Genomic DNA, 12,938 nt, shown 5'->3' with positions numbered 1-12,938 from the left:
GATCAGACCAGGTCTAGTGCCACAGTCATCGTCCAACACTCAAACCTTTACTATAGGCATTTATATTGAAGTAAATCTTGCCATAGTCAGTGACGATTATCCCGTAAATAAGACTTCAACCTTGTAGCAGATTCCTGCGCATGTTTACTCAGGAGTCCTACTGATTTCAATGGGGATGACTCTGGAGTAAGTACATGGCTTGGGATTCCGTGGGAGCATATCGGGAGTCGGCTGTGTTTGAATTCAGCAACAGCTTTGTTATTTTTGTTGTGTGCCTTCAAGTCGTTTCTGATTTATGACCCTTAGGCGACCCTATTATGGGGTTTTCTTAGCAGGTTTTTTTTTTCCAGAGGGGGTTTGCCATTGCCACCCTCTGAGGCTGAGAGAGTGTGACTTGCCCAAGGAAACCCAGTGAGCTTCCATGACCGAGCTGGGAATCTCCAAAGGTCTCAGTCCAACGCTCAAACCACTGCTCCAGGCTGTCTCACAAGAAGTACTTCTATGTCATATATTCCGGATCATGGGCATAAAAGCCTCTTGGGTCCCAACCGAACCTCTAATATAGTTCGAGATCAGCTCCGTAGCAACAGACTTCCAGATACTTAAACCTGTGATTGTCAGTCCTAAGGTTTAGAACTGCAGGCCTGCTGACACCTGGAGTAAACTCCATTAAACACGGCCTGACTTTGGTTTCGTGTATTTTGTTTTGTGAACCTAAAAAAAGCTAATAAGCCGATTCTTTGGGGCTGTGGATCGGGTCTCTTCTTCTCACCCATTCTTGTTTTTTGGGGATTTTTTTTTCATTAAAGGCATAGGAATCTCAGATTTAATCTCTTCGGGATTATACTTTAATAGTCGTGCGATGTATGGCTGCGACCCGAGGCATACTTCCTCGGGAGTAGGTCCCATTGGACTCTATGGGGCTTACTCCTGAATAGGAAGTGGGGCACCATAAACCAGAGCCAGCATGGAGTAGCAGTTTGAGCGTGTATTTTAATGATTTTATAGTCTTGTATATTTAAGAGTGAGTTTATGTCTTTCTGACAGCCAGAGTGATGTAAGGGTTTGAGTGTTAGACTATGACTCTGGAGACCACGGGTCGAATCCCAGTTTGGCCATGGAAACCCACTGGGTGACCTGGGTCAAGTCACACTCTCTCAGCCTCAGGGGAAGGCAACGACAAACCTCTTCTGAACAGATCATTCCAAGAAAACCACATACAGTACTGTAATAGGTTCCCCTTAGGGTCGCCATACATCGGAAAAGACATGAAGGCACGTAACAACTAAGTCAATGCCTCCTTGAGGGCAAATGACAACCACGATCATGCAGTGTCCTCAATCTGTAGCCCCTCTTAACAATATTCGGATCCATGCACAGACATCTAGAGGGCCTAGGGGAATCTATCCAAAAGCATAAACCCTGTCCAAGTCAAGATGTTCCTTAGCCAAGAACAGGTCTTTTCGAGACAAGTCTGGTGGGCCATGATCCGAGCAAGATATAGACTGGGGGTGCCCCTGATCCTCTTAGAGGCCCATTTTATCCTCCACCCTTCTTTCTACTGAAAACTCCTGCTATTGGATTCGTCGAGTCCAGATCTGGCCTAGCCGACAGGCCTTAGGTGCTGAAGCAAGAATGTGCATCACCTGGAAATGGACTCTTGGGTTGTGAGTGTAAAAACAATTAATAACAAATAACAAACTAGTGAAGGACTGGTGGGTCATTTTTTTTAGAATAGAATAAAACAAAAGTTATAGTTACATAACAGTTGTTGTGTGCCTTCAAGTCGTCTCAGATTCATTCCGACCCAAAGACGATCCTATTACGGGGTTTTCTTGGCAAGGTTTGTTCAGGGAGGTTTGCTTTTGCCTTCTTCTGAGGCTGAGAGAGAATGACTTGCCTAAGGTCACCCAGTGGGTTTCCATGGCCGAGAAAAACCTTGTCTACAGGAGGAATGAACTGTGTGTAGGATGCAATCTCCTGGTAGGTAGAGATTGCAAGCCAAGGCCAGCCAGGAATTCTGATTCCCTGTTTTTTAACAAACCCACACACAGAGATACACCTATAATACTCCGACCTACAGTGAATGGCGTCAGAAATGAATTTTCTATGTAGAAGAAGTACCTATGAGTCCTTATCCCGGAATATAAATACGGAGGACCAGGTCTCACAGACCATACTGATTCACTGCCTCGTAAATACGGTTTTAAAAAGGTTGAGAACCACCAGCTTTCAGAGGGATGTAAATTCATAGTCTGTGTGCTTCGCAGTGAAGGGGAGAGACCCCCAATCAGTTTCATTGGGACCCAACGTTGGAAAAGAGGCACCTTCCACTGACATGCAAGGAATAGTCTCAAAAAGAAGGTATTTCAACATATATCTTGGTGGGGAAACATTCATTTTTATGCTGGAGATAGTTAAGGTGAAATTCTTATGTAAGCACCAGTGGTAGGCTGAACTTTGGACTCCAGCTCACACTCTCTCAGCCTCAGAGGAAGCCGAAGGCAAACCTCCTCTGAACAAATCTTTCCAAGGAAACCCCATGATAGGGTCACCATAGGTCGGGAACGACTTGAAGGCACACAACAACAACAAATACACAATGTAAGTATTCTCATCCAGTTAAATCTCAAAGTACAAATCCCCTGACTAGGAACATATGCAGGATCTACGTCGAACTCCCACTTATTCCAATACAAGTTATTTTCTCATAACATTTGGCCTATCTACTGTGTGGATGGTGTTGCATCCCCTACTATACAGGCTTCGGCTTTCCAAGCCTCAAAATCCCGGCCACTACCTATGGCAGGAAAGACTGGATGCAGGTGACCAGCCAGGAATAAATGAAAATCTGTAACACGTTATATATTTAATGCAGAGTATGCAATTCATTGAATTTGGGGACAAATGTCACAGTGAAATATTTAACACGCTCTAGGACGGTGGTGCATTAAGTCCGAAATGCCGCTTATTCCAGAGTAAGTAGTCCATGTAAAAGAGTTGTGTGTGTGTTTTAAATTAGGTCCACCTGGCATGGCTGGAGTGGAGCCTTCCTTCAGAGCAGGCTTGAATTTGCAAGGTCCAAAAGGAAAGACTGGGAAGGCATGGAGAGAAACTGAAAGAACTTGATCCCCTAATCAAGTTATCCGCGGAAATTAAGTTTTATGTAGGACAAATGTGAATGGAAAGATCTGGCATTTCGTCTTCCCGACAGTTTCCAACATCCCTCCCTCCCTCCCTGGAGTTATTTCATCCTAACACGAAAGAAGGAAATTATAGGGCCTAACTGGATTAAAGAAGAACCCCAGGGCTGTGAAATTTGCCCATCATCCCCTCTCGCTGACAGCCACTGCGGAGCGATAACTACCTCTGGCACAAGCATCTCCTAGGTCGCTTGGGCGGAATGGTGTTAAGTTCTTGCTTTTGTTTTGTTTTTCTTCAAAGGATGGCATGAGATCCATCTTGGCCAACAATAAAACATACCTCTGGAATGACTGGTTTTAAACTACTGTATATGAGAGAAGCGTTGCTTCTGAAGCCCTCGGTCCAAAACACACTGCAGAAATAATTGAGACTGCTTGAACTGCCCTGGCTCAGTGCTAGGGAATCCTGGGATATGTAGTTCATTGTGGCACCAGAGCTCTCTGACAAAGAAGGCTAAAGGTCTCACAAAACCGCAGTTCCCAGGATTCACTCGCACTGGGCCAGGGCAGTTTAAAGCGGTTTCAAGCTGGATTATTTCGGCGGTGTGTTTTGGACCTACTACTCCATTGTAACACCCCCTAGAAAGGAGCAATGTAACAGAACCCCTCTTCTCATTCAACCACACCGGCATCACAGCAAAATACAGGCCTATGACTAATAGCATCATTTTTTCTTTATTTCTCCTGTATGGTTTTTAACACCTTGCCTGATAAGGAAGCCTGTAGAGCTTCAAAAGCTTGTAACATGTATATTGTGCATTTTGGTTGGCCAACAAAGGTATCACTGCTTGGTGGATTTTGGATATTATTGGTTTGGCAACAAAGCTGCGGTCCGCAGCTCTTTTGCAACGAAGGAAGGTCCACGGAAATCAATGGAAACCGTGGCTGACCTTTCAAATAAATGCACGGAGGAGAATCTAGCATGGCATAGGGGTTTCAGTAGTGGACCATGGCCCTGGAGGCCAATGAAAATCCTCTGGATGGACCTTGGGCAAGTGACATACTCTCAGCCTCAGGGGAAAACAAGGGCAAACCTCCTCTGAACAAATCTCTCCAAGAAAACCCCTGGGTCGGAAACTTGAAATCACCCAACCACAGAATCTAAGCTTTACACTGTTGATGGCTCGAAAGCCCTATGGATTTCACATGGATGCCACATCCACGTCTTTGGAAAAGGGGAAAGTGTGGATCAACGGGATCCACACAACAGTTCAGTTGAAACATTTGTCTCGTAGAAAGCCAAAGGGACAGGTTTAATGAGGGGTGATGCAAAGCTCTGTGTGAGAGAAAGACAAATCCACTGAGGATGACTTGCAAGGCAAAAAACAATTCTTGGAGTGCTCTTCAGGGCCAGGAAGCAATAGCACTCTCGAAGATTTAAAGGATCGCCATCGCAAAAAAAAGGAAAAAAAAAGAAAAAAGGATACTGGCTGCTATCTAAGCACAAAGGGAAGGGATCCTTCCAGATCTCTCTTGATGGGACTGGGGTGGGGGGACCCGACAGGAGTTATTGCCTTCCCCTTTGGCCGGCGACCACCCTAGCTCGCCCTGCACATGTCTGAAACAGCCTTCGGAAACCGATCTGTCTTTGGTGAGCTCCCAGTTCTGCTGATCTCTCACTTTCCCATGAACAGGGGCTTCCTTTCCGTGTCAGCGAGGTCAGCTTATCCTATAAATCAAGGGCAAACAGCCCGCAGATGCTGGCAGCCTCGACAAGCGGGGAGAGCAAAAGCTGAGATGGGATCGTCCCTTTCTCTCTTGCTGTATAGGAGGCCTGTAGAGCCACGCTGGGTTCACGCTCTCAAGCTGTATCCGCACTGGAGAAATAATCCGGTTTGATACCAGTTTAAATTGGTATCAAACTGGGTTATTTCTCCAGTGCGGATGCAACCTCAGTATCTCGGCCAGATTCCATGACAAATATATCTCGAATACAACATAGGACTTTTTTTTTCAGTACTGTAAAAAAATCATTTCTAGGAAGGGTCCCTTCTTACTACTAAATCTGCGAGAAGGGAAAACGAGGCACAATTTTATATTATCAGTTTTTTAAATGTATTAAAATGTTTACCCACAAATGCCCTCACCGCCAAGGAGGGCAAGGCACCGCAAAAATGTGGGGCATCCAAAGAGAAATGGAGGGCAAGACCAAAGAAAAGCTTAAAACGCTCGCGGAAGATATATTTGTGCTCCAAATGGAGGGCTTTTGGGGGGGGATTCCTCCCGGACAAAAGGTTGAAAGAGTGGACATGCCCAGGAAAAGGAGGACGCCTGGTTACCTTGCCCACAGGAATTAAAAGGACATGGATTACATTTTTAAAACTGAAAGGGCTTTTCTCTGTGTGCGTATTGACAGGATCATCTAGTTATTTAGGGAGTAAGACCAACCGGGATATATATATAAATGGAGGGCTTTGGGAGGGGGGATAGAATACACACACACACACACACACATACATATATATATAGATATATATATTTGGGGGGGAATAGAATTTAACTGCAAAGATTTTTGCTTAGATTCCAGAGACACTTTTTTCTGAGTTTAAATCCCACAAGAAGGTAAACCTCACAACAACCAATAAAAACCATCTGACTTGTCGAGGGCCATCAACTTTAGGCAAATGTTCTACGGAATGTGTTTAATTCGGGTTTACTGTCAGAGACAATCAGGTTTACATATACATATACACATATATATATATGTGAAATTTTGAAATCTGGAGCAAAGCGAGCCCAGCAGCGATCTTGCGGAAGAGGCTAAATGCTAGTTAAACATCAGTAGTTTCAGCTTTCGGGACCACCGCTTGGGAGGAAAACAAAGTGAAGCAGAAGAACGAAAGCAATTAGGTGACATTTGAACTTCCTGTCTGAGCAAATTTGGCCTGATTGCGAGAAGCCGAGGAGGATTTGCTTGCAATTGCAAGGAGATGCCTTTCCTGCAGGAATCCCTCTGACTTGAAAGCAAACAATGGGCACAAAGGCCTGGCAGGAAAAAAGTCAATAGACCTTGCTCGCAGGATGGGGAATAAATATATCACGCATAATATATAAGCTGTTGCTGTTGTTGTTAAGTGCCTTCGAGTCGACTTCGACCCATGGCGGCCTTGTATACAAGTATAATATAGAAACATCTAATGGCCTAAAACGTTAGTAACCCCAAACAAAGATCCACTGAATCAATAGGAACTTGGGTCCAAAACACACTGCAGAAATAATCCAGTTTGAGACCTCTTTAACAACCCTGGCTTTATCCTAGGAAATTCTAGGAACTGTAGTTTTGGGAGATATTTAGCCTCCTCTGTCAAAGAGCTGGGGCCACCATATACTACAATTCCCAGGATTCCCTAGCTCTGAGCTAAGGCAGTTAAAGCGGCCTCAAACTGGATTATTCCTGCAGTGTGTTTTGGGCCTTGATTAGTCAAGGCTTCTGTAACTTCAATTGAATCAAAGTCTACTTGAGGGGATAATAATAATAATAATAATTTATTTATACTCCACTCTTCAGCCAAAAGGCTATCAGAGCGATTTACAAATTGTTAATTAGACATTAATTGTTAATTAATTGTTAATTAGGTGGGACTAGTAATCAGATTTAAGCAACTGTTATTCTCATACAAACACACACACACACACACACACACACACACACCACAACTGGGGTGTCATTTCATGCTGCTAACATCAATCAGTTCTAGTCTGAATCTTAAATACAATAAAACACCATAATTAAATCACTACAGACTCCCATTGAATTATTGATAGCTTTTTGAAAAGTCTAGTATGGAAAGGGTATGCATACAATTAATATTATGATGTACATCCATCCAGCATATTATTTTATATAACTCTGATTGGTAAGTCAGGAGATACATCGGTTAAATATCTGTGGGAAAACTAGGCTTTCCACAGATAGCATGATGCAATATAACACTAGCAACTATATTTACAATTATACTGATAGGCTTCAATGCCATTTCCCTCACATGTAATTTGCTGGCAAATCCACCGAGAAGAGCTGCAGCACTGTTTATCCAGGTTACCTCGGATCAAATCTATGGACAGCTCATTCCAATGCGTGGTCACCCAGAGGTCAGTATAATTAAAATCAATAGCATTTACTTCCTATAAAAGTGCAGTGCGTTGGGCCTTTTCTGTGTACATTTGGATCTAAAACGGGAATCCTAACATGTACTCAAGAGTACATGTTGTACCCAATTGAACATAGTGGGACATAACTCCTAAACAAGCTTTGGTATGTGCTGTACATTGGTTTAAAGAAATCCATTAATTTAACATAAGTTGTTATATAACTTTCCTATATATTTGATACTAGCTAACTCATTAACCTGAGCTATTTAAAATGTGACTATACATGTTTAGGTAGATGAATATAAGATGTATGTATGCCTCAAAGGTTTATGCTTATTATTATTATTATTATTATTATTATTATTATTAGGAATATCAGATATTAAGGAGGGTAACCTCTTCCAGTATTGTAAAATCACACAGAGTAACTCTATACAGTTCAAAATAACAGAATGTTATTTCTTTGAAAAATCAAGGGTTGCATGCTCTGACAACCCAGAAAATATATTTTTTAAAATCTCCTCTTTGTTTAAATTGCTATTGGCTAAAAAGATGCCTGTTTAGGAGATAATATACAATATAGCTCTCATGGTCCAAGTGGGGAAAAACTTCCAAAACTCACAGCCAGGAAATATTTTTACCAGGACCAAACAAACGTACATGCATACGTTGGGCAAGTTTTTGAGACTTCCAGATCTCTTCATCAGGCAAGAGTTTATCCCTAAGAGAAAAATACTGCCAGGGATTCATTTGAAAATAAGAGAACAACAGAGAGGCAGCACATTGCAGTGGTTTGCATGTTGGACTAGGGCTGTGGAGAACAGGGTTCAAATCTCCACTAGGCCATAGAAACTCATTGGGTGACTTTGGGTAAGTCACACTCTCTCGGACTCAGAAGAAGGCAATGACAAACCCCGCTGAACAAATCTTGCTAATAAACTCTGTGAGAGTATTGCCATAAGTCAGAAATGACTTGATGGAACACAGCAAAAAATAACAACTTATTAATATAGTGCCGTCCAAGTACTTTACAAACTTTGCAAACAGTCTGACTACGACTCTGAAGACTCCCAGCTTGGCCATGTAAACCCACTGGGTGACCTTTGGCATATCATACTCTCAGCCTCAGGGCGAAAAGGCAAGATCCTCCTCTGAACAAATCCTGCCAAGAAAGCCTCATAGAGTCATAGAGTTGGAAGAGACCACAAGGGCCATCCAGTTCAACCCCATTCTGCCATGCAGGAACTCTCTCTCTCTCTCTCTCTCTCTCTCTCTCTCTCTCTCCAGTCCCTATACAGAGAGGAAGGTGAGATAATAATAATAATAATATAATAATAATAGGCTCGCTTTAGGGTAGCCATAAGTCAGAAATGCGAAGGCACCCAGCAACAAATTCTAACCAATATGTAGAGAGATCTTGTAGCACCTTTGAATCTAACTGAAAGAAAAAAGTTGGAAACATGAGCTTTCGTAGACTTAAGTGTGCTTCCCCAGATGCATTTGGATTTCCATTTGCATTTGGATGTCCAAACGCATCTGAGGAAGTAGACTAGGAAAGCTCATGCTGCCAACTTTTTTCTTTCAGTGAGACTCAAAGGGGCTACAAGATCTCTCCACATACTGATTCCACAGACTAAAACGGCTATATCTTTAAATTCTAACCAAGGGAAGGCTTCTAAAGAGATCAATGGACCCCCCCCCCCCCAGCCCTCCATCTCTGGAGAGGGACTGGAGCCCTTTGGGTTGGGCTCTCCTTACCTTGGTCTGTGATGGACCTGATGCCCAAGATGTCGGTGACGGAGTGGGAGGAGGGCCAGGTGCGGGGCAGGTGGACGGCGCTGTGGATGGCGGCCATCCCGGGCGGAGTGGGCCCCTTGGCCCCCGTGGCAGCAGCGATGGGGCTGGGGTAGGAGTAGATGTGGTTGTAGGGCAGGGCGGGCTGCGGGGGCCCCTGGTGCTGCTTGTAGGCCTCGTAGTGGCCCTGCTGGGCCAGGTTGCCGATCTTGTTGCGGAGGATGCGGCTGATGGAGCTGACAGAGGGCACGTTGTACTTGTCGCACACGCCGTCGGCCAGGAGCCGGTCCCGGATCTCCCAGGCGAAGATGCCCGGGTCCCTTTGTTTGTAGGTCCGGATGTGCTTGACCACCGTCGGGGTGGTGACCCGGGGCTTGCTGCCCCCGATGGCGCCGGGCAAGATGGAGCCGGTCTCGTTGTAGCGGGCCAGGATCTTGGAGACGCAGCCGTGGGAGACGCGGAGCTGGCGGCTGATGTCGCAGGGACGGATGCCCAGCTGGGCCAGCTCCACGATCCGGAGCCGGATGGCGTTGGGCAAGGGGCGCCCGTTGACGAAGACGCCGCCCAGCTGGTTCACCTCCCCGAAGGCAGGCTCTGCGGAGAGGAAAGACAGGCACGTCGGGCTCCCGGGAGATATGGCTCGGGGGCAAAGCACCGAGGTTGCTTCTCTCCACCCCAACATTCCCAGAATCCCCCAAAGTAGCTCCCTGGCCAAGCGTGGGGATGTTCCTTTGCTGGACTGCAACTCCCGGATTCCTCCAGCATCCGCTTGGGAAAGCATGAGGTTCTTTTGGAGGGCTACAACTCCCAGAATCCCCCAGCAGCCGCTTGGGAAAGCGTGGGAATGTTCCCTTGGTGTACTGCAACTCTCAGAAACCCCTTGCATCCGCTTGGGGAAAGCGTGGGGATGTTTCTTTGGTGGACTGCAACTCCCAGAACCCCCCAATCTCACCATACCTATTCGGGAGAATCTAGAGACATTTCCTAGGGAGTTTCTGGAAGTTGTCGTCCGCGAAAAGAACTTTCCCAACCTATGATCGTGAGGATTTCAAGGGTCGCATTCTACAAAAGCAACTTTCCCAAACAGAATCATTCCCTTTTCTGGGATTCTGGTAGTGGCAGTCACCAAAGCAACTTTCCTAGCACGGGATTGTGGCAGTTATACAGGAGTCACTCCTATTTCGTGCAATGGAAACTTCCTCCCGAAGAGAAAGATGTAATGGGACTGGGCGTTAAGCCACTGGCTGGGATTAAGACTTGGGCCTTATCCTTGAGTCTAAACACAGAGGCGGCGATCTCTTTGGCTCTGGAAGCCCCCAAAGCCCCGACTTAAAGGCTTTCAGGATCCAAAGAGGCTTCTGCAGGCTCTCCCTCGCCCATCCCATGCAATGCGCCATTGAACTCAATGGGACTGAGCGACTTCTATGAACCAGGGAAAGGCCTTTGCCCGGGAGCCCATGCCAGGGAGAAGAAAGGGAAACGTTGCCCAAAATGTCTAGGAAGGGTGCTATTAGGATGATTGCCCTTTCGAGACAAGCACCAACTTGGCTTGGGAAGGCCGCGATCCTCTCACTGTTAGAGTCAAACTTTCACAACTTTCCCTGCGAGGAAGGAACTCTCCTGGAAACGGGCCTCGCATGGAAGGAGAGGGAAAGCCAGGCCTGCAGGCTTTTTGTTTTTGAGGTGGGGCCTCCTCCTGGCCACCCTTTCCTGGGGTTTTCTTGGCAAGATTTGCTCAGAGAGGGGTTGACCTCTGAGGCTGAGAGAGTGTGACTTGACCAAGGTGGGGTTTCTATGGAGGAGCCGGGATTCGAACCCTGGTCTCCAGAGTCTCAAACCACTCCTGGGACGCTAGTCGTCCTGCCTTGAGCCACAATCCGTGCCCTTAGAATCGCAGGCCCACTCCAGATGGGAAAAACAAGCGAGAGGAGGAGGAGGAGGCTTTCCGACTCTTTCCTCCCATCCCTGCCTTCCTCCCCCTTCGGTTTCATTTTTCGGGAAACGATGTATTATTATTATTATTATTATTATTATTATTATTTTGGGGCTCAACAGTCGGCTCCTCGCCTCTTTTACCGGCAACTGCAGGGTGACCCAGGTGTCCTCACTGCCAAGGAGGACAAGATGGAGGACACAAGGTAGGACATCCCGACCTTTCAAAAGAAAAACAAGGCAAGGCATTCCGAACTTTTTTAAAAAGCTAAAATCGCTTATATAAAGATAAATCCGTGCTTCTTAGCCAGTCAAAACGGGGGCACTTTTTTTGAATTCCTCCCGGAGGGAAGGTTGCAAGGGAGGACCTGTCCTGGAAAAGGAGGACGTGTCTGGTCGCCCTGCGCTTAGGGAATCCCACTCTTGGATGTAAGGGGGGGGGAGGGGAAACCTTTAAAAGGGGGGGGGGGGGGATGATCTGAGAAGGGTGGACCAAGTAGGGGGTCCCCAGTAGGGGGTCCCCTGCCCCTCCCCAGGGCCAGCCTCTCATCCCAGGTTGTTGTTGTTGTTGTTGTTAATAACTTCAGGGTCCTGGGAGGGGCTGGTGGGCTCACCATTGACTCCGGGTGGACAGATCTCCTCCCCACCAAGGAGGACAAGGCCCTGCCAAAGGTAGGACCTTTTAGAAAATAAATAAATAGAGGACCCGACTAAATCAAAGCTGGCAAAACAAGCAAACGCTTCCAGCATTACGAATCCATGCTCCTGCTCAAAATGGAGGGCATTTTGGAATCCCTCCTGGTCCGGAGGCTGGAATGGAGGACGCGCCCTGGAAAAGGAGGACGCCCCGCCTTGAGGACTCCCTCCCCGGCCCCCCTCTTCCTCCCAACCGGACTCACCCATGGCTGGCCTCGGGGCTTGGAGGATCGGGCGGCTGTCGGTGGGAGCTCCCCCGGAGGACGGCGGAGGGCCGACAGGGCGGATCTGCTCCCTCCGGCTGGGGAGGAGAAGGCCCTGGGCTTCCTGGGCTTGCCGTCCCGGGTGTCAGGGCTTCTCCGGAGCCTGAGGCAGGCGCTTTCCCCGGGCAGGAGACCGAAGAGGTTCTGCATTTCAATCGCGCAGCAACGTGGGGCTGGGCTGGGCTGGGCTGGCTGGGGCCTCCCAGGCCATCACTCACCCCAAGGCACGCCCCCCGGAAGGCGGACCCGAAGGGAAGCAGGCCTCCCGATTGGGAGCCCGCCTTGACGGACGTTCCTGCCCGGGACGTTTCTTCCGTTCGCTGGGGCAGGATCCGCACCTGGGTCCCAACCCCCCCTTCCTGCTTTCCTTCAGGCGGGATCCCTTTCCCAGTCTCCCCACCGAAACCTTTGCATCTTTACCTGGAGTGAAGGTACTTTTGTATATTTTTATGTGGTTCTATACTGTTTTTAGATGATTTTAGCTGTTTGCAATTTTATTGTATTTTTTTTTTAAAAAAAATCTGTGAGCCGCCTTGAGCCCCTTCTGGGAGAAAGCAGCATACAAATGAGATGATGATGATAATAATAATAATAATAAAATATAAATAATAATGTATGGCAGCTTCAGTTTAATCACCTTGGCTTCCAGGGAGATCTCAGGCTTGATTTGTTCTAGGACCCCTTTATCTAAGACCCATTTATTGGCTGTCCACATTATCATCTTCTCCAGAACCATATATATATAAATAAAGAAACATCTTCTGCAATTCGAAAAGACTTTGAAAGGATTGCAGGGTAGGAAAAATTCATACTGGAAATATATGGTCAGTGATACACCTGCAAGCCTGCCACATCATCATCATCATCATCATCATCATCATCATCATCATCATCATATCTATTCCTCTTTCCTCCCAAGACTGGGACTCAAAGCGGCTACATAAATAAATAAACTAAC

At 46.6% G+C, this 12,938-nt stretch overlaps 1 protein-coding gene across 2 annotated transcripts in view; it reads right to left on the bottom strand.

Moving 5' to 3' along the window:
- The window catches only part of PAX9 (paired box 9), a 54,710-nt gene extending 42,626 nt beyond the window's left edge, over positions 1-12,084 (bottom strand). For both annotated transcript variants that reach the window (XM_042438239.1, XM_042438230.1), the window contains exons 1-2: positions 11,921-12,084; positions 9,054-9,683 (exon numbers count right to left, since the gene is read on the bottom strand). In XM_042438239.1, the coding sequence (XP_042294173.1) occupies positions 9,054-9,683; positions 11,921-11,924 (634 nt within the window). In that variant the 5' untranslated portion in view covers positions 11,925-12,084. The remainder of the gene's footprint in view (positions 1-9,053; positions 9,684-11,920) is intronic.
- Between the last annotated feature and the right edge of the window lie 854 nt (positions 12,085-12,938).

The sequence above is a fragment of the Sceloporus undulatus genome, chromosome 1 (assembly GCF_019175285.1).
Source record: "Sceloporus undulatus isolate JIND9_A2432 ecotype Alabama chromosome 1, SceUnd_v1.1, whole genome shotgun sequence".
Taxonomy (NCBI): domain Eukaryota; kingdom Metazoa; phylum Chordata; class Lepidosauria; order Squamata; family Phrynosomatidae; genus Sceloporus; species Sceloporus undulatus.
The sequence above is the reverse complement of the archived record's forward strand: the minus strand, read 5'-3'. Positions and strand labels throughout refer to the sequence as shown.